Source organism: Haemorhous mexicanus, chromosome 1 (assembly GCF_027477595.1).
Source record: "Haemorhous mexicanus isolate bHaeMex1 chromosome 1, bHaeMex1.pri, whole genome shotgun sequence".
Classification (NCBI taxonomy): Eukaryota; Metazoa; Chordata; class Aves; order Passeriformes; family Fringillidae; genus Haemorhous; species Haemorhous mexicanus.
The window spans coordinates 25,136,835-25,157,093 of record NC_082341.1 but is presented as its reverse complement, the minus strand read 5'-3'; the positions used below and the strand labels follow the sequence as shown (position 1 = coordinate 25,157,093).

General features: G+C 39.6%; 1 protein-coding gene across 1 annotated transcript in view; it reads left to right on the top strand.

Moving 5' to 3' along the window:
* Positions 1–20,259, top strand: part of SLC25A13 (solute carrier family 25 member 13) — a 99,336-nt gene that overhangs the window by 32,835 nt on the left and 46,242 nt on the right. The window contains exons 4-5 of the mRNA XM_059843456.1: positions 3,378–3,493; positions 17,195–17,334. Coding sequence (XP_059699439.1) covers positions 3,378–3,493; positions 17,195–17,334 — 256 coding nt within the window. The remainder of the gene's footprint in view (positions 1–3,377; positions 3,494–17,194; positions 17,335–20,259) is intronic.

Below are 20,259 nucleotides of genomic sequence, written 5' to 3'. Positions count from 1 at the left end.
GAGTTTTAATCAAACCCAGGCCTAGTCACATAGCATATGTTCTTAACGTGGTGCTGGGATTCTGCTGGGATAGGTGCTGTATTTCTTTTCTGTGCTCTAATCACTGTGTTGTGAACTGTTGGTAAGGACATGTGCAGGTTGTTTCACACAAAAAGCAGCTTTACCAAAGTGATGTTGGCAGAGATTTTACATTTATAATTCCAAACAATCCTATTCTAGAGTCTTGTCACCTGCTGTCCGTTTTGTTTTTCCTGTGTGCATGTATTATAATCTTTGGAGCAGAACCCGGTGCTTTGGATCTGTTTACTGTTCTGTCAGGTATGTAGCCAATAATAATAAATAATAATAGCTTTTTATAGCCAGTAAGTCACATTGTTACAGTAAATATGCATAAATACAAAACTGACTAGGTTGTGATAGATTGGTTCAAAATTGAAGGAAGTGCTACTTTTGAAAAAATTTCTTTGGCTTAGAAGGGATGGAAGTTTTCTGCCTTTGAAAGACTGAATATCTGTGTAGTCTGTGTCTAACAGTGGGGAGTACTGAGAGCTCCCAAGGTGTTTAAAGGACTGATGGATTGCTCGTGTGCTAACGTGTGCATATGTAACAAGGCACAGACTTCTTTGCCAGGAGAGCTTAAGGCATTCCTGTATGTGTGCTGTCATCATTAATTTTGAGTTTAATCTTAAGAATACCTAAGGAGTTTTCTTTTTATTTACTTCTTGCACTATGTTATAATTTGTGGTGGCAAGCTCCCAGAGTTAATTATTTGTTAGATCATTTCATACTCTGCATTTCTTTTATTTATTACAGCTATATTGAGGGAGGTAGTGTAGAACATCTTTTAGGCCTTCTCTGTGCTGTGCTTTTTAAAAAAAATGTCCTCTTTTATTACTCTTCTCATGTTTTTATGTTCCTCATGGAAGTCGGCTTGTTACCCTGTGGATGTTTGGCTGCTGATGTGCAGCAAGCACATTTCAAGTGTTGATCTAGGAAAGCCAGTGGATGTAATCTTTTAAGACTTCAGCAAAGCTTATGGTACTGTCTCTCATAGTGTCCTTCTGGACAAAATGTCCAGCACACAGCTGAATAGCCCGGTTCCATGTTGGGCGAGTGACTGGCTTGCAGGTCAGGCACAAAGGGTTACAGTGCACGGGGTGACATCAGGCTGGCAGCCTGTCACTAGGGGGGCTCTGCAGGGTCCATCCTTGGCCCTGTGCTCTTCAACATCTTCATAAGTCACCTTGATGCAGGACTCAAAAGGATACTAAGTAAGTTTGCCAACTGCTGACATCCTCAAGGGCAGAGAGGCCCTGCAGAGACACCTCAACAAACTAGGGACATGGGCAATCACCTACCATTATGAAGTTTAACAAGGGAAAGTGCCAGATTCTGCACCTGGGATGGGGCAATCCTGGATATAAGGACAGACTGGGGAATGAGAGGCTGGAAAACAGCACTGTGGAAAGGGACTTGGGAGTCCTGGTTGACAGAAAGTTAAATATGAGCCAGCATTGCCCTGGCAGCCAGGAGGGACACCCTTGTCCTGGGGACATCAGGCACAGCATGGCCAGCCGGGCAAGGGAGGTGATTGTCCTGCTCTGCTCTGCTCTGCACTGGGGTGGCCTCACCTTGAATAATGTGTGCAGCTTTGGGTGCCACAATATAAAAAAGACTTTAGGCTGTTAGAGGGAGTCCAAAGGAGGGCTGAAAAGATGGTGAAGGGCCTTGAGGGGAAGCCATATCAGGAGTGGCTGAGGTCACTTGATCTGTTCAGTCTGGAGGAGACCTCTTTGTAGTTTCAACTTCCTAACAAGGGAAGAGGAGGGGCAAGTACCAAACCCTTCACTCTTGTGACCAGAGTCAGAATTCAAGCAAACAGCATGAAGCTGACTTCAGGGAGGTTTAGGTTAGATATTAAGAAAAGGTTTTTCACTCAGAGTGTGGTTGGGTTCTGGAAAAGGCTTCCCAGAGAAATGGTCACAGCACCAAGCCTGTCTGAGTTCAGGAAGGACAGTCCTCTCCGGTTCACCGTGTGACTTTTGGGGATGGTCCTGCAGGGCCAGGAGTTGGACTCCATGATCCTGATGGGCCCCTTCCAACTCAGCATCTTCTCTGAATTCCCATAAAACAGGTGGCTCGAAATTGCTGTATAGTCATGGGTCATCATAACTTGATGGAAACAATATCTTTTCCAACTTATTCAAACTGTTAGTTCTTCACTGTTATTACATACTGAGTAGAAGTTTTCATTGAACTCACCGCATTGTCACTTTGAACCAAAGTCCTAAGAATATAGTTAGTTTCCATTAAAAATCCCCTGGGTTTGTGTGTGTTTCTTGACATTGGATACACTGAATTTTGTGCTTTTCAGAAATAATCCTTTTTCCCCAGCTGCTGCCACAAGAACCCATTAAAGCTACGTGCCTGCTACACTGAAATAAGGCAGCCTGAGACAGCAATCTTAACTATCCCAGACTGCTAGCAGGCCCTGCCACCACATATTCGGAGATGATTTTAAACTCTACAGCCTAGACATTAAAGAAGCAGGATAAAGAAGAGTAGTTGTCCTTTGCCTCTTTAGGAACAGGAGTTTGATCTCCATTTGAACTCTTGGATGTGACGCAGAGAAATTATAATGTTCAAGGTCTTTGCTGTTATCAAACCTACTGCTGGAAACAGTGCCATGTTGTCTAATTATGTATTTCTGCTTATGAACTAACTTCTGGAAGGACAACCCTGCTTTTATCTATGCCCTACTACTGTGCTAGCACATTAGGAACCGAGCTGTAATGATGAATTTGAATAAACTGCTCTTGGGCTGAGGAAGAACACGCCGACTACTGATTGAAATTTGTGACTCAACACGCAGGACTGGAGGGCTGTGATGGATGACTAATAAGTTGCTAGCAAACAGATAACACATTCTGATCGGTTCCTTCTGAAGTGAGTGGCAGCATGTAGGTCTTGAATGGATTTGCTTTCCAAAAGTGCTAAGTACTGAGTCTTGAGGGAAGTTACTCATGTCTTTATTGGCTCTGTCTTGCCAGTGGAAGGAGGTAGGCTCCCCCAGAGGGCAGTTCAGTTAGACATTAAAGCTGACGTGAGTAGCCATGCTGAGTTTTTGCTTATTTTATGTTCTGTTGTGACTTGCTGAGAGGAATAATGCCTTGTTCAACAGACATTTCCTTTTTGTGATATAAAGGCTTCCTGACAGCATTGGGGATAGGGCATTTTAGGATAAATTTTAATCCCTACTGAATACATTTTGAACATATTTGGTTATGGTCTAATTTCTTTTGTACAATCAATATTATATTGTATTTCATTTTTTGCAAGTTGGTTTCCTAGCTGTTGTTTTTTCCTTCATCCCTTAGGTTGATATCCTTTCAAGAGTTTGTGGCATTTGAATCAGTCCTGTGTGCTCCAGACGCGTTGTTCATAGTAGCCTTTCAGCTGTTTGACAAGACTGGCAAAGGAGAAGTTACTTTTGGTAAGACATTCTTAAATGTGCACTCTTGATGTAGAAATCCATACCTATGCCAAACTGTTTCACCTCCTGTTAACTGTAGAAGGCAGTGACAAGTAGTGGAACTACACTAATGCCAAGCAACTTCATGCCTGCACATCATTTATGTATGTACAGTAGGAAGCCAAGGTCTTCATCATTGTTTTCTCTGGAGGACTGGTCACTTCTCTTTTTCTCTTCCCCAACATGCTTGTGCAGGTCCAGACCTGATAGGTGACCATAGGAAATGATTGTAAAACTGCAAGGAAGTTGTCAGAAGACCTGAGTGAATGTTGGGTTTGAAATCATTACCCTGAATTACTTTTTGTTTAAGTTGGTTATATTTCAAGCTGGTTGACTTCTAAGGCTTAAAACTGTATTCTCTGAGATTTTAGAGGAATTAATTCATTATTACATGCCCTCTGCCATTCCCTCCCCCTGTAAAACTCAGCTGTGCATTGGAAGCGTGATGTTTGCACTGGTAATGAGATGCACTCAGGCCAGTTTAAAACTTGATTACGAGGACTGTTTCTTTCTAGATATCCTAGAGATAGCCTTTGATATCTGCAGGACTGTCTCCCACCTGCCTAATGATAAGGGCCATTCACTCTGAAAGAAGGATTCGGAATTTAGCAGTTTGGGCTAAATTCTGATACTGAGCTTGCACTTGAAAAAGTATGGGGAATTTTTTTGCTGGGTACCTACACTGGCTAAAATTGCTGTTTCTAATCTGCTACATTTGGACATGGTTATTCCTATATATCAAGCTTTATTGTTTGGTTGTTAAACAGTTCTAAGTAAGTGGGAAATGTAATGATATTGACTCTTTTGTCTTTCCGAAATATATGGTTCACACATCCATTGCATTTTCCTAGTATTTCCCACACATGTCTTATGCTCAGTTAAAAAAGCCCTTCTCTTTCCATTTGAACTAACAAGATTCTGTAACCATTGCTTGACACATCATTGTATTCTTTGTACCATCTCAAAAAATCTGTATTTGAAGTTGTGGCTGGTGAGAAAACTTGCTGTCTCTTCTTGTGTCTCTTTTGTTTTTTATTATTTTGGCAGTGTGTTGAGGGTGTGAAAGATGTGCTTTTTGTTTTCAGTATTTCAGAAGTTACTGCAGATGCTAAAGGATTTTCAGAAAAAAAATCTGCAGATCATAACCTTGATGAAGGAAGTATTTTGTGCCTAACATTTTTGTGTATGTATATGGGCAGAGAAGCAGTGAGAGGTGCCATGCTTTTAAAACAGGAGGGAATGCATATTTTACTATGGTTTTGTTTCAGTGAAGGCAGACCAGAGTTCCTGGAATGCCTGTGATGTGCAGTTTCTTGTCTGCGTCAGAGCCCCTGGTTGCTTGGAGCACTCATTAATAATCTAGGAAGAACTGTATTCGTTTGATCTGAATGCTGAATCAGTCCAACTTAACTTTTTAACTCTTGGCATTCTTGTTCCTATTTTTCCTGCTGTCAAATGCTTCCCTTGGGGTTTCACACAGTGAGTCAAAGGATTTGTTTGGCATTTGAAGTCCACTGAAGTCCTTCTAGTGACGAGAGAAAATCCCATGCCAGACTGTATTTAAGGTATTTGAAAGAGGAGACATGCCAACATTGGCAGAACCTCAGGTAGCTTTTGTTTGATTCCTTCATCTCCCCTTTTGAAACCTTTTGTAGATGTATTTGTAACTGCTGTGTAGTACCTTGTGGCTACCACCCCAGTGAATGCCTGGACTGAGGAAGATGAAAGAGCTGTCTCCATGTTGTGCATTCTCAGCAGAAATGGTTGACCTTTAGACAAGGCTAGTTCCTTATTTTGTATCACGAGGAGAAAAAAGGAACTTTATTTTCCTGCTATTATGAAAAAAACTCTAATATTTTCATAAATACATTATTAAAATACTATCCTGTAACTTTGCCACTCAATGCCTCAGTCATACGTCTTTGAGGCCAACTATGAGATCTTTTTCCATTCACTTGAATGAGAGTAGTATCAAGTCCTTATCAAGGTTAGGAGACTTAAATAGGGGTTTTGTATACTGTGGAATTACAGTGTGAAAGGAACAGAAGAATAGGGAAAGGATAATTTTTCAGTATACTGCTGTTAGGTGTAGTATCTCAAGGCTCTCATTTTAAGTCTCTGTCTCATTTTATTGTTGTAAAGAAAGAGCATGCAGTCATTTTTTTTTCTGTACACTAAAATAATGATATAAATATTTTAGCTTATACCAAGCAGAATAGTCCATAGCAGTGGATTTCACATTTTCTACCGTGCAAATCTATCCAACTCTTACTCTTTCACAGGTGCACTTGGCTTGGCATCTTTGTTAAAGAAATTAATAATGAGCTTTATGCCAATGAACTTTTACACTGAATGTGAGATCCAGGCTGTAGATACTCAGAGAAATGTTCTGGGCAAAGAAGTTCCAATTTAACACTTTGCACTTAGTTTCTTGAAAAATGCTGCACTCTTACTTTAACTTCTGGGTTGGAAATGGATTTGCATTTTAGCTGTATGTTGACATCTCTGCAATTTTAAATGTTTCATTTCTTCAAAGTGGCGAGTTAACTGTACCTGGTTCTTTGACAGAACTGTTACCTATTTAAAAGGGCTGATGTGCAAGCAGTGTGGGTACTTGGGAGGGTGGGAAGTATTTCTAGTTTATTGCTTTTTGAGGTGAATTAAATGGCCACTAGTAAATTAGTGGCTAGTGGCTGGTTGAGATTACACCTGGCCATTGCATCATGTTGTAGATTTACTTTCTGCTGAAGTGTCAAAGCTTTGACAGTTTGTAAGGAGTTAAAGCTCTCAGCAGGAAAGTTTAAATTCGAGGCAAAGAGCAAACCATTGCTTCTTACTGTTGAGTGTTGACAGGCACATAAAAGCTGATAATGTAAGTCCAGGGGTTTAAGAGACTTAGTAGAGTTGCTTTTTTGTCGTGTGACTGTATTTTAATGCCTCATTAAAGAAGCAGAGCCCTTTGAAATTCTTTACTAGATGGCATTTAAAAAAAGGTGAGATGGTTGCATAAAAAAGTGTTCAAAAATGAAGTCATTGTAACTTTCATCTTTAATTTTGAATGGGTAAGATAAATGATGGTACCTAACAGTTCTGAGCTGTGAATAATACAGCAGAGATACCCAGGAACTGGAACTTACATTTTCTGATACCAGTTCTCACTAGCCCTAGTGTAGGGCAAAATAAGTGTTGTCCATGTTGATTTTGCTGTGAGAGTAAGGAAAGGCACAGTAAGAGCTGTGGTTGCCTGAGTCTGTGCTGCCAACCATTATTGAACCTGCTTTAAAGATTTTAACTCTGATTTGTATTAAACTAGAATTACCTACCAGACAGAAATTCTTGCTCTTGTACTTAATGAAATGGAGCTGTGGTATAGTGTGTGGTTTTATGGTTTTGGTTTTCTTTTCTAGCCGTCCTCTAGTTCAATCTGAAGCTGTTTCAAAATGGATCCTGTGTTGTACTGCTTTGAGAAATATGAGTATGCTGTAAAATGTCAGTCCTTTATTAAAAAAAACCAAACAATGAAACAACAACCTCCCCCAAAGCCAGCAAAAACATGAAGGAAACTGGGAACCCAATCCCCCAATTTTTGTTTGTTAAGTGTAGGAGCTGCAGATTCAAGCACTGGATTTTGCTTTTGTCTCTAAACAAAATTGTATTGGCAGCTGTTGTGGGTCTCTACTTCTGTTATTAATTATATCAGTACATTTGTTAGATAAACACATTAATTAAGGATACGTCTTACCAGGTGCTTCTGTTAGCTGAAACCTGAATACTTGTTTGTAAACTTTCTAAAAGGACATAGCTCTTAAGAGAAGTTTAAATAGCTCCACAGCTATTGTGATGAGCTTCAGAGATTTTTCCTCTATGATACTGCTATTTTTTCCTCTATGATCTCTGATATTTTTTTAATATACAAAAAATTATTACCAGAGTTTCACGATTGCTTTCATGACCAAAGAATTAACTTCTGATTGTGGGACGTAGCCCTTGCTTTCATTCCAGAGGATTACTTGTTTTATGCTTTGCACTGCAATTGCTGGTATGACTTGGTTGTTTTTATGGAATCTGTAATTCTTTTTATCTCTTGCACAACACCTAGCTTAGTGATGCCCAGCCTGGTGCACTGAACACCATGTAAAGCAATGAAAAGCTAAATCTGAACCAACAAAATAAATTACTGTAGCTGTAAGCTTTGATCTCTTGATAAACTGCAGTATTTAGTATTTATCAGTGATACTTCCATTGCTAGTTCAAATTGCCCTGAAATCAGTTGTAGCTAGTGATTTGTTAGCTTACACATCACAGCTTCACCTCTACAGCGAGCATTTGCTGATGTATAAATGACAGCTGCCTAGATACCATGGATCCAGTGGCAACATTGCAGACGTGAAATCTGCTCAGTCTCTGATGTTTTTTGTTGTTTGTACAGTGTTGGATTTTGCTTAAATAATTGCCAGTTTTAATTACAAAAGGATGTGAATTAGACTTGTTAGTATATTTATTTTCTTCAAAACAATTTTTGACATCTTCTCAGACTATTTTTTGAGAATTTGATTTCTAGACATATGTCAGTTTGGCAAGTTTTTGTTTTGTTTTACTCTTTTAACTAAAATTCTATATAACCAGGCAGACTTGGATGCAAGCATCTTAAGTAAAAGAGAGCCTGTTAGGATACAAAGTGAATCTGTCATTCTAAATATTAGGAAAAGCTTTGTCCTATTACACTGTTGGTTTCATTTGGTCTAGAAAATGCAATTGAGTTTTCTACATCATGCAGAACTGAAATTCAGCGTTTCAATTTGTTCTTTGCTGTTGGTTTTGTTTAGTTGTTTTGTTGGGGATGGTAAGAGAACCGTCACATAATTCAGACTGGAAGTGACTGTCGCAGCCTTATGGTTCAAACCCCTGAAGCACCTCCATCAAGAGCAGTTGCTCAAAGGGAAATATCTAATCAATGTTTTAAATAATCTCTGAGGCTGGAGACTCTGCAGCCTCTATGCATTTTCCCAGAGTTTGTTCACTTTTATAGTGGAAAACTAAATTCCTGATTGCCAATGTTCCAGCTCGCATCCATTGCCTCTTGTCCTTCCACTGTGCATCTTTGTCCTCCCTTCATCTGTTGGGTAGCTGTAGACAGCAATGAGCTCCTCCTTTACAGCTCCCATCTCCAGCCTAAGAAAACCCCATTCCATCAGCCTCTCTGTGCATGTCACATGCATCATCCCCCAGCTGCCTTGTATGGAGAAAATAGAAGTGATGTTCTGTTTTTGTTAGCAGGTTGTGCTGTTTACCTTGGTGAAAGTGATCTGTTTTTTTGTTGTGTGTGGTTTTTTTTTAATTGTTATTATTACTCAGGGCAAGAGGACTAGATTAATTTTTTTGCTCACAGGGGGCCTAGTGCTTTTCAAACTTGAGGTCTTAGGGTGCTGGCAGTTTGTTGCTAACTTCTAATGAGGCCAGGGAAGGTAATAAAAAAATGTAAGGCTGGTGCTAGTGAACTGAAATTATGGAAAGCCACAGTTGAAGTAGAAATATTTTTAAGGGATTGCATTCTGGAAAATTTCTGAAGACATTTTAAGTAAGCAGATTATGTAATATTCCATGTGTAAATTTATATTACTCCCCTTTACAGTGGAGGCAGAAGAAGCAGACAAGCTTGAATCCAGAGTTTTACTCGCTGAGGGGGATGGTAGTTTTGAAAAGAGCCTGATTTTTTGCTTTTTGCTTTCTTTCTTTTTTTTTTTTTTTTTTTGGCAGTATTTTAAGTATTTAACACAGGTAACAGAAGTATCTCAGTCAAAAATTAGGGCCAAGTTGAAGAGGATGCTGTATGAATATGTCCTGAGAAAGTGAATTAGTAGTTTTCAGAAGTGACAAGGGCACAAACAACCAGAGCAGGGGGAAGGTAAGAGGATAAAAAAGACAACAATTTCAGCAGATTTGTGAAGTTGAAGGTTATTATGGATTTTTTTGATTGGGAAAAACCATGAAGGCATGAGCATGTTCTGTATGATAATGTTTTCATTAATGTGAAATTAATCTGTAAGACTGCTCTGTCCTTGTTGAAAAGTTTGGCTAGGACAATGAATTATGTTCCATAGCTAGTGTCTCCCTTCTGAAAGAGAATGCATGCTGAACATATTTTAGAATTGGTATTGGTCTTTATGGTTTGCTGGAGGCATTTTGAGGGATCTGTTTGTTTGCTATATTCTTTTAAGTCTACTTGCAGCATCTGATAGACATTTATTTACCAATACTGGTCTTCATCTCACCTCTGTGTACAACAGGTGCTGTACAGCCTTTGTTGCTTCTTCCACCCACAAAATGGTTGTGGTTCCCCTCGGAACAGAAGTGACCAATTTTAGTGGGAGGCTCCAGGCTCCTTCTTGTCCACCCTGCTGTAGCTGCCTCTGAGGATGCTGGCACTCCAGTGGGGCTGTCACAGTACAGTCTTTTTTAATGCCTGAGGGTGTGCCAAGTTAATCAATGCATTTTCTAAGAGCAGCTCAAAAAGTATCATAAAATTTTGCTTCTCACTGATGGGCTCCAGATGTTGGTATGTTATTGGAGGTGAAAAAACATCCATTTTTTTATATATGTGGACCTTTATTGCATGTCTTTAATGATGAGATTTTATTACAAAAAGAACTACCCTGATTTTTGAAACTTTTTAAGTGATATATGAGTGTTTTCTGAATAACTGAATGTAGATGCATGGGAATATCAGACTGGCATGAGTGTATTGTATGGTATCTTGTCAGAGATCTGAAGAACTGCTTGGAAGATGTTCCAGTTCAGTGGGTTAAAAATCCTCTTTTTATGGAAGATCAACTGTAGATTTGCACAATTGACTATAATAGCTCCAATTTTAAAAGATAGAGGTAACAGAGAGCACTTCCAATTGGTGGGATAGCTCAAGAATACTACATGCTCAGGTGGCTAAAATATTGTGCTTTCTGCTGCTACTTCATGCTACTTAAAAAGAAAAAAAATTGCTGTGGGAAAGGTGGGAACATGCCAATTTGAGAGTCAGTTTCAAGTGTATGAGGTCACTCTTTAGTTAACAGAGTAACTCTTTGGTAAGCTGAGGGTCAGCCATCTGTATATCCTGTTGGAAAAAAAAACCCAACATGATTTCTGGGCAGCACTTGGGGAGGCACCGAAAGCTTCTACACCAGAGCATATTTTAAACCATGTCAGGAGCCGTATATCACTTTAAACTTGTTTTTTATTAAGATTTTTCCCCATCCCATTTTCAAACTGGCCTGGAATTGCAGATTAGAAAGTAGAAACTTCAGCGAGTTCTAGGAGCCAGAAAAGTGTTTTGTTATTACAGATTTTAATGTGAAATTTCAGATAGCAAAATACACATATTTTTGTGGCATGTGTAATTTAGTTTTCTAAATTGGAAAATCTGCTGTTACCTAGCAGTTAATGACTATTTTTTCCTAACATTTGGAATTCAGGACCTGATTTAAGAAGCTGATAAAAGAAAACAAAACTGAGAATATGCTGGAAGTGCTCAAAGTGAAAATTACAGTTTAGATAGGTTTGAAGGAAGATAGTTAGACATTTTAATTGAACTAAAATAGTTTTATACTAATACAGTACTGTTGTGGGAGTACATTTTGTGGTGTGTTTGAAATTGAAGTATTTAAGTGAGGGAAAATGTGTGTTAATGCTTTGCAAGAAAGTGATTTTTTTTCTTTAATATCATCTATCTAAGCAAAATAGCTGTTAAAGATATAAAGCTTTCAAGTCTATGCTGGAAAGTAAAGTGTAAAGTTCATGGGTATTTCTTTGAGCCAAGAGTTTGCTTTTATCACTTTGGTTCATATATCAAATTGCTGTAGGAAACAAAGATGTGAATTCTGAAGTAAATTTTTTATTGTTGGGCAGCTACAGTGAAATTAGTCCCTGCAGGTGTAAAAATAAAAAGGTGTTGATTCTGTCTACATTTGAGAAATATACTTGTAAAATAAATAGTTTGAAAGAATTTCAGATTTAATATGTCAGATATTCAGATACTTATGGACTATACCCAGTAAATATTTTAGTAGCTTGTTCTGTTAAGTGACTTTCCTTAGACATAAAATACAGTGGAATAATGACTTTCAGAGTTTTCCTTTTAAAATCTAAAATTTGTAAGTCCAAATTTCACTTGGAGAATATTGGTGGTCCTTGCTGTGTCAAGTGCATCTGCATTATTCCAAAGCCTGCTTTATTTCTATTTTACTTCTTAATCACAGGAAATGGAATGTCATAGGAATGAAAACGGAACGGAATCACAGGAATGGAAATGTGAATGCAGCGTGCTTGTTTGTGCAATAAGTGTTTAAACATACACATCAGTACACTGCAGAGAAGAAGGTTCCCAGGACTTAAAACCCCCACCGTAAATCAGCAGGCAGATCACCTGGAGGGAAAATCAAACAACTCTTTCATGCAGGGATCAGAAATGAATGGCAAGGCTGCTATTTTTTAGTTAGAGACTGTGGAGGGACAAACAATTATTTGTTTTAGAATTTGGCAATTTATTTTAAAATTGAGTTTCAAAGTTGAATTTTTTAAAAGATTGATAAAAATGACAGCTTGGATTTCTGAAAATGAGTGTTTAAAATCTTCAGCCTGTTGCTTGTTTTGCTTTTGGTTCAAGCAATGCATACACACAAATGGTTGTATCTTTTGCTAGCTCTAGATTGATTTTGTGCTGTTACGGCTCTTGACATTGAAGCATTAACATTTTGCTTTTTTTTAGAACTAAAGCAATTAAACAGTGTTCTGAACTGGATTGTAAAGCTTCCATTTATCAGATATTTTGATTAAATACTTGTTTAGGATCAAAGCACGGTTGCCCAGAGAAGTTGTGGAATCTCTGTTGTTGGAGTTATTTGCAGAATGACAGATTGGGTCAGGTTGGAAGGCACCACAGTAGGTCATCTGGTCCAACCTTCCTGCTCAAGCAGGGTCATCCCAGAGCACATGGCACGGGATTGTGTCCAGATGGTTCTTGAGTAATTCCTGGGAGGGAGACTCCACAGCCTCTCTGGGCAGTCTGCTTCAGTGCTCAGACACCCACACAGTAAAGAAGTTCTTCCTCATGTTCAGGTGGAACTTGCTGATAAACAATACTGGGGCCAGTGTTGTCCCTTGGGGAATGCCCCGAGTGACAGACCTCCAACTAGTCCCTGTGCCACTGATAATGACTGTCTGGGATTTCAGCACTCCCTTACCCTGAGTCAGAAATTCATTGGGGGGTATTCAAACCTCATCTGGCCATGGCCCTGAGCAACCTCTTCTGGTTGGACTTTCTTTGACTGGTGGCTGGACTCCATAAAATCCAGATGTCCTCTCCATTACACATTATTGTCTAGCTCTGAAACAGTTTTCTTCAAAAAAAAAGGTCTAAACAGACATCATAACTCCTGGCTACTGAGGCACACCTCAGTTTCTCTGTGTTTTGCTGTGTTTAGTTAAGTGACTTGTGGATAGCTGTGGAACTTCCAACTGCAGGTTTAATGCAAAACTACATTTTTTTCATTCTCCATTTTTTTATTTTAATACTGGACTTAGATGATTAGATGATTAGGAGATGACACTGTTAGAACTGAACAGTAACTTGGGGTGAGCTCTGGGACATAATTGGATACCTTTTGATGGTTAAATCAGAAGCTAAAACACTTCAATTTTTTTGTGTAGTAAAAAATGTAGAATGGTTTTTAATGTCTGAGTTGGGCAATCTGCCTACAGATGAGACTTGAGTCAGTGATGTGGTCCATGAATGGGTAATGAGCCCTAGCCAGGGAAGAGGAAGAAGACTGTTCTCCGGGCATAGGAGTCTGTGCACCATTAATGATTGCAAAAAGGAAGTATGGGCTATGAGTGAAAAAGCAGTGGCAAAGAGTATACCACGTCTCATGCCATCAAAGAATCAGTAGAAGCACAGTAGGCAATTTTCCAATCAGCTGCCTGCACTGTGTAATCCAACATGCATTCTGTCAGAAAAGCATCTGGTAGTAGTTGCCAAGTCATATTGACAACAATATACAGTACGATTGTGAAAAGATCAAGTTGTGTGGATTCTCTTACTGTATCTTCACTGATGTGGTAGTCTGTGTTTTCCAGGTCATAGGAAAAATTAAGTGCACATCTTTAACTTGGAATGTTTAGAGTGATGCTTGTACTTACATGAACTTCTGAGACATCCTCGTGGCCTTTAATCTCTAAAACAGCCAAGGGAATGCAAATGGTCTGGATAGAGACCTTATTATATTCCAAATTGGCTTGATGAGGTTTTCACTTTCATTGCTGTGCGTTCCTTTACCTTTTGTAATGCCAATAATTAAATATTGTATTTAGTCTGAAGTTACCATTCTTTTCACTTCCTGATGTTTGGGCTTGTTTTGGTCATGTGCCCTTGCAGCCCAGCCACAGATGCCACAGATGTGTCCTGGGCTGCATCAAAATCAGCATGCCCGCCAGGGTGAGGGGGGAGGTTCTGCCCCTCTGGCAAGACCCCACCTAGAACACTGCATCCAGCTCCGGGGTCCCCAGCACAGGAAGGACATGGACCTGTTGGAGCAAGTCCAGAGCAGGAAGCCTATGATTAAAGGGATAGAGCATGTCTCCTCTGATGGAAAGTGGAGAGAATTGGGGTTGTTCAGCCTGAAGAAGAGAAGGTTTTGGGGTAACTTAATTGCAGCCTTCTGGTACCCAAAGGGAGCCTACAAGATAGGAAAAGGGAGAATGGTTTTAATCTTAAAGAGAGTAGGTTTGGGTTAGTTATATGGAAGAAATTCTTTACTGTGAAGGTGGTGAGACACTGGAACAGTTTGCCCAGAGAAGCTGTGGATGCCCCATCCCTGGAGTTGTTCAAGGCCAGGTTGGATGAGGCTTTGAGAAACATGGTCTAGTGAAGGGTGTCCCTGCCCATGGCAGGGCAGTTGAAGCTAGATGATCTTTAAGGTCCCTTTCGACCCAAACCATTCTATGATTCTATGTTTCATTTTCTTGAGATGGAATTTTAATTTTGGGCTCCAGCCAAGGAGGGTTTACAGGACACAGAGCTGGGGGAGCAGGATACATTGTCCCTTAAAGATGGCTTATGCATGATAATAAATTAAAATAGAATTACAGGGGCATATTCAAAGGAGACTGTGCAACTTTCTTACATTAACAATTTGAAGTAAGAATTGTATGGAGCCTTGCCCCATCAAAACAAATTTGAGTCTCATTTTATGCTAGCTAAGTTTCTGCTATCTCTTACCTTGCATCAGGTCAGAAGGCACCTTTTTTCTCTGACAAAGGCAAGTCTGGAGTCCTGCCATAGCTTTTGGTAAATGATGATTTATTTCTAATCTCATCCACACAGTATCAGTGTCTTACTCTGGGGAAATTCTAGAGATGGGATGAGAGAGAGAGAGAGAGGAAGCAGGTGAACATCTGATTTCTCGGTGAATGTCTTTATTTCTCTGGAAAAGCAGTGGTCACTGCCAGAAAGAGACAACCTTTATTTCCTCTTGTATGCAGGCAAGACAAGCTGTCTTTTTTATGCTGGTTGCCTTCTTTGAAGAAAGTCTGGCAGAAAGCAGGAACTTTATAAATGTGATCTCCAGTGACATGTGGCAAGGTGCCTTGAGCTGTGTCAGTAGGAAGCACCCTAAATGAAAGACTTCAAGTAGGGGGATTGAACCTCACCCTGAACCAACAGACTTTCTCTCCCACCGTCTTGAGAGCAGAATTTTGCTCTGGGAGAATGCTGGCAGACAAGATCCAAGCTGGCTGTGATGGAGCTTAAGACATGAATGAACAATGGGGCTGTCCTGGGGGCATTGACTTTGCTTGGAGAAAATTCTCATAGGACATTAGGACTTGGAGTTTTGAATTTTATGAATTTGAGGTTAGCTGGGGTTAGTCTTTCTATTTGTAGGTTAAATCCAGCTTGCTCTTTCACCACTGATTTTATGGGATCAGTGAGTGCTGTGTTTTAAAAGCTGAAACTACAGACTAGTTTGTGAGATGGGAAGAGGTCTGGAGTTTGATTTCTGCTCTCTGTGAAACTTTCTTGCTTTAGAACAAGCTGTTCTTGTGGGTAATACCATGTGTAGGGCTTTTGGGTCAGTGCAGCAAGACACATGCCCCTTTCATCTCTTTGTGACTGGTTTTTTCTGTGTCTTTATTCTTCATTTACTTGGGGTCTTCCTGACATCTTCCTGGCTCTCAGCTGTGCCACTTCACTCTCACTTTTTCCTGCTTCCTTGCCTAAAAGAGGGGATTCCACCCTGGCTGTATTTCCCAAAGTCAACAGAGCTGCTGTGCCTACCTGGCATGGACTGAACCAGAAGCCAGAACTCAACATGCACAGGAGACACGACCTCATCGCCCCAAGGAGTCAGCTCCCACCTTTGCTTGTGGCACTGGAATGAAGTGGAAGGTGGCTCCCAGTCCTGCCTGGCAGGCAGAGACTGGCTCCAGTGGGGTGATTCCCAGCTTGTTCTGAACACAGGCAAGCACTAAGCTGTGCTGATTTCCTCAACCCCAGGCACCAGCCATCCTTGGGAACTGGCTTAGAGCTCTGCTGCTTGCAGAGACAGACAGGAGCTCGTGGTTTGGACTCCTGGTCTTTCTTCAACAAAGCGTGAAGGGAGCAGACCAGCTCCTGGCCCAGCCTGTGGGTAGGGAGTGACTCCTGGGAACCATCTCTCCACGCCCAAAGGAGCTCGCGGGAGACAAGAACTGGCTCTTGGCTTGCATTGCTGGAAGAGTCTTACAGCAATTAGGAGGGCACAGCAGCTGGGAACCACTGGCCTTGAGCTTGTCTTCAGAGGATATCTTTGCCCTATTTTTTTGGCTGAGACAGAACTATCACACTGAAGTGGGCTCTGTCCTTTGAGACAAGTACTTGCTCAGATCTCATTGCTGTTTTCATTACTCACAGTGTACGCTGTCTAGTTGCAGGAACGTACGGTCGTTACTACTGGTTGTGTATCAAATAGTTGCTTTTTCACAGAAACTGCTGTGTAGTACCAGTCTGCCAAGGATGTAGTAAACTGTTGCCCAGTTGTGACAACTAAATATGAAGCTTGTATTTAGGTGTGATCATACTTGTCACGATGCCCCCCTCCATGTAGAGAGATTTAGGTTTAAAATCTGCATAGTGCTGGCATAAGTTTTTTTTTCCTGCTTGCCATGTCTCCCCCCATCCCCTGTCCTGCTTCTCAGTGCTCCATAAGTAACTCTGGAAAACTGGATCTTGGAATAATGGTATTTTTGTAGTTGATTTGTTTGAATGTGGAGACCTCTGGGAAAAATTCAAAAGCATGAATTATAGTGATACAAAATGCTAAAAATCAGTTAGCTTTAGTCATCTTTTTATAAATTGTCTTTTAATTTTAATCTTCCCTTGCTTGAATTTGAAACTTGAAATATCTGAGCTCCTTTTGAAGAAATGTTGTGCATAGAAAACTTCACAAATACAAATATTATTCAGGAACTATTTGTGACGGTGATGATTTAGGTAAACAAAAAACATTAGGTTTGCTTTACAATGTGTTAATATGAACAGTATTGCTTTCCTGTTATAAAATATCGTATTTGTTTATATGTTTGTCTCTACTGTTATTTTATTTTATTACTAAATGAGCGCTTTTCTTTTCTTCCCAGAGGATGCTAAACAAGTTTTTGGCCAGACCACGATCCATCAGCACATTCCTTTTAACTGGAATTCAGAGTTCGTACAGCTGCATTTTGGAAAGGATAGAAAAAGACACCTCACCTACCCAGAGTTCACTCAGTTTTTACTGGTAGGTCTAATACAGGTTTTACTGGTAGGCTTGTCAAGAGTAATAGGAAGGAAGCAAGAGTCAAAGTATTTGCACACTTGCTAAGTACCATGCTGGCAGCAAAGCTGAAATAACTACCAAGTGTAGGCTCTTACAATCAGAGTGCTGGACGTTGATAAATAGGATATGCTATTGGTAAAACTTCTGATTCAGGCTGTTTTTTTTTTTTCCTTTGTTTTTGCACCTGTATGCAGAAGGTGATTTTTTTCTACACTGTTGTGTAGACATAGACATGAAATTAAAAACATAGACTTCAATGAGTGAAAATCTCCTGTTTTTTTAAATCTAGAAGTCAAAGTCAAATGTTCAACACTGTTAAATAACAGTGTTGAACATTTTGGACTCAATTTGCCAGACTCATATTAAGAAGTACTTCTGTGTGTAAACAGCATGTTTGCCAAACATATATTTAATTCAGAGCTGATATCCAGTAATATTTGTTAAAAGCCATTTCCATCCACTTTACTTTTGATCTTTTTTGAATCAAGCTTATCTTAGAGAGGGAAAATTTGCTTGCAGCATATAAAGAATAAAATACTACTTTTTGCAAGGAATTCTTGGCTATTTGTACTTTTGGGTACTTTGTTACAAGAAGTAAAATATTATGCTAATAAAAAAAACCCCCGATTATTTGTATTTCAGCAGTACTGTTAAAAATAGTCTTCAGTAGGAAAAGAGGTGAAACACGTGAGTTTCTTATTTGTATTCCTCCTGAATACTTAATGCCTGTATTAGTATTTACACTAGAGAATTTTAAAATGGGAACCTGCTTCAAGACTGCCAGGTTTCTTTTTTTCTTGTTTACACAAGTATGTTAGTTCACAGTAGGAGGTGGTATCATTTTGATGAGGAATAATTAAGATAATGCTATTGAGACAAATGTTTCAAATTGACTTTGTAGAACAGAGCCTAATTAACTTTGTATGAAGAGGACGTCAGGTATCACATGATTAAATCATATTCCCTTAGGCTTTGTATTGACTATTGTAACTCCTAAGTAGCTAAGACATAAACCAGTTTTGTGACAGAAATAAGAATCAGAACCTCTTTTGAATGAAAAAGCAAATGTGCTACTTGATTAGGAAAAAATGCCTCGAGCAATGTGTTCTGGTATCTCCTTCCAACTACAGAATAAGCCTCGGAAATGTATCCTGATTTTGGTGATTTAAAGTCACAGTTTTAAAAAAGTACCAGTCCTGTTTGCCTCATCTATTTTTTTAGAGATATGAGGAAAACCTGTAGAAAAACTCAGAATAAAAATATGACACTTGCTAACTATTAAAAAAAACCACAAAAGGATGTGTGTGCAAGGGTTGTTGAGAGAGGTTAAGAGAGTTTAAAGTCACAGACCTAAAAGAGCTTGTAATGGTAAGGCTGGGAATTTGGAATATTTGGGTTCTTTCTTTGGGTTCTTTTATGTTTTAAACTTTAATTAGGAAAAGCAAGCACTGAGGGAGGAGTTTTCTAATTTTGGGGATTAGTCCCAACTATTTGGCTTTCTCATCTTGTGGAGGGATGTTTCTCTTACTTGAAAGGACTTTTCTTGGATGGAATGATACTGTGGGGATAATTGGTTGTGATGGAAGGTGTCAGTGGTCCTAATGAACCAGCCAGCCCTTTTGGTGATGATCCATATAGGTCAGAGCATAAACCAGGAGAACAAGGATGACAGTTCTGGGTGTCTCCAGAGAGGTGAGATGCACTCAGGAAAAGTTCTAATGCTGCTAATGCTGCTAATAAAGATGCTCTCAACATTGGTGACATTGGTGCAGGCAGCAAGGATTTTCAAATAAATTAATTGTCCTAAGACTGCTGAAGCTGCCTATTACCAGTAGGATCTACTAGGATGCTCAGTCTGTCACAGTAACTGGGCACATCTGTTTGCCCACTTTCTAGAACTGTAAATCCTTGAATCACAAGTCTCCCTGCTGATTCTTGCCTTGCAGCATTGTATTACAGATACTGAAGTTTGGGCACAGAAATAGCTCTCGGCACAAAGTGGAGAGTTTCTGTTCACAGGCGTGGAGATCTTCCTTTAAGCTTTGTAACCTTTGGTACTCAGCTTTTCCTTTTGACATTCTGCCTGTGCATGAGTCAGTCTTTTTAGTCTGGTGTCTAGACCTTGGACCTTAGACAGCAGGAGACCACAGTGAATGCCAAATTACCTTTCTGCATTCCTGATGTGTGAATGCACTTTACATTGCACTTAACATGGACCAGATGGTTCTGTAAGGCGCTTCAGGTACTGCTTTGTAAGTACAATGCAATTTGCAACTTTTAATGGAATAATGTATCTAGATTCATTCCTTTACATTGGGTCTTATTATGTCACATAAACTTCTTCCATGATCATTATCTGTTGAAGCATTTGGACTAATCATCACTTCTGGCAAAGCTCAAGGTAGCTGGAAAGCAACATTAGTATGTTTTATCCATGCACAAGATGGATCTCTTGTGGCTTTAAATATGAAGTCTTTATATGGGATTCTGAATATTTATATTCTTCCAGCACTTCTTCTGTCTGCAATAAGAGAGATGCCTGGAAGTATAGCCTCCAAACTCCTTGGCTCTAATGCAGTTAACAATCTATTTGCATCAACCTAGAGCTCAAGGTGTGTTGTTTTACCCTGCTCATTTGCTAGCTTAAAATAAGCTCATCTATCTATACTATATAGCCATCATATGTATCTGTTTGGATATGGTCAAGTTCCATCATCACTTAAGTGGCAAGTCTGCCTTATGAAGAGCAGCATCAGCCCCTTTCTCAGCATGTAAAATCTATTCCACACAATGAATTTTAACATATGCTTATATGTGGGCCTGGTAAAATCATTTCTGCATTGTCTGGGAATTTATTTACACCCAGAATATTACTTGAAGTAGTAC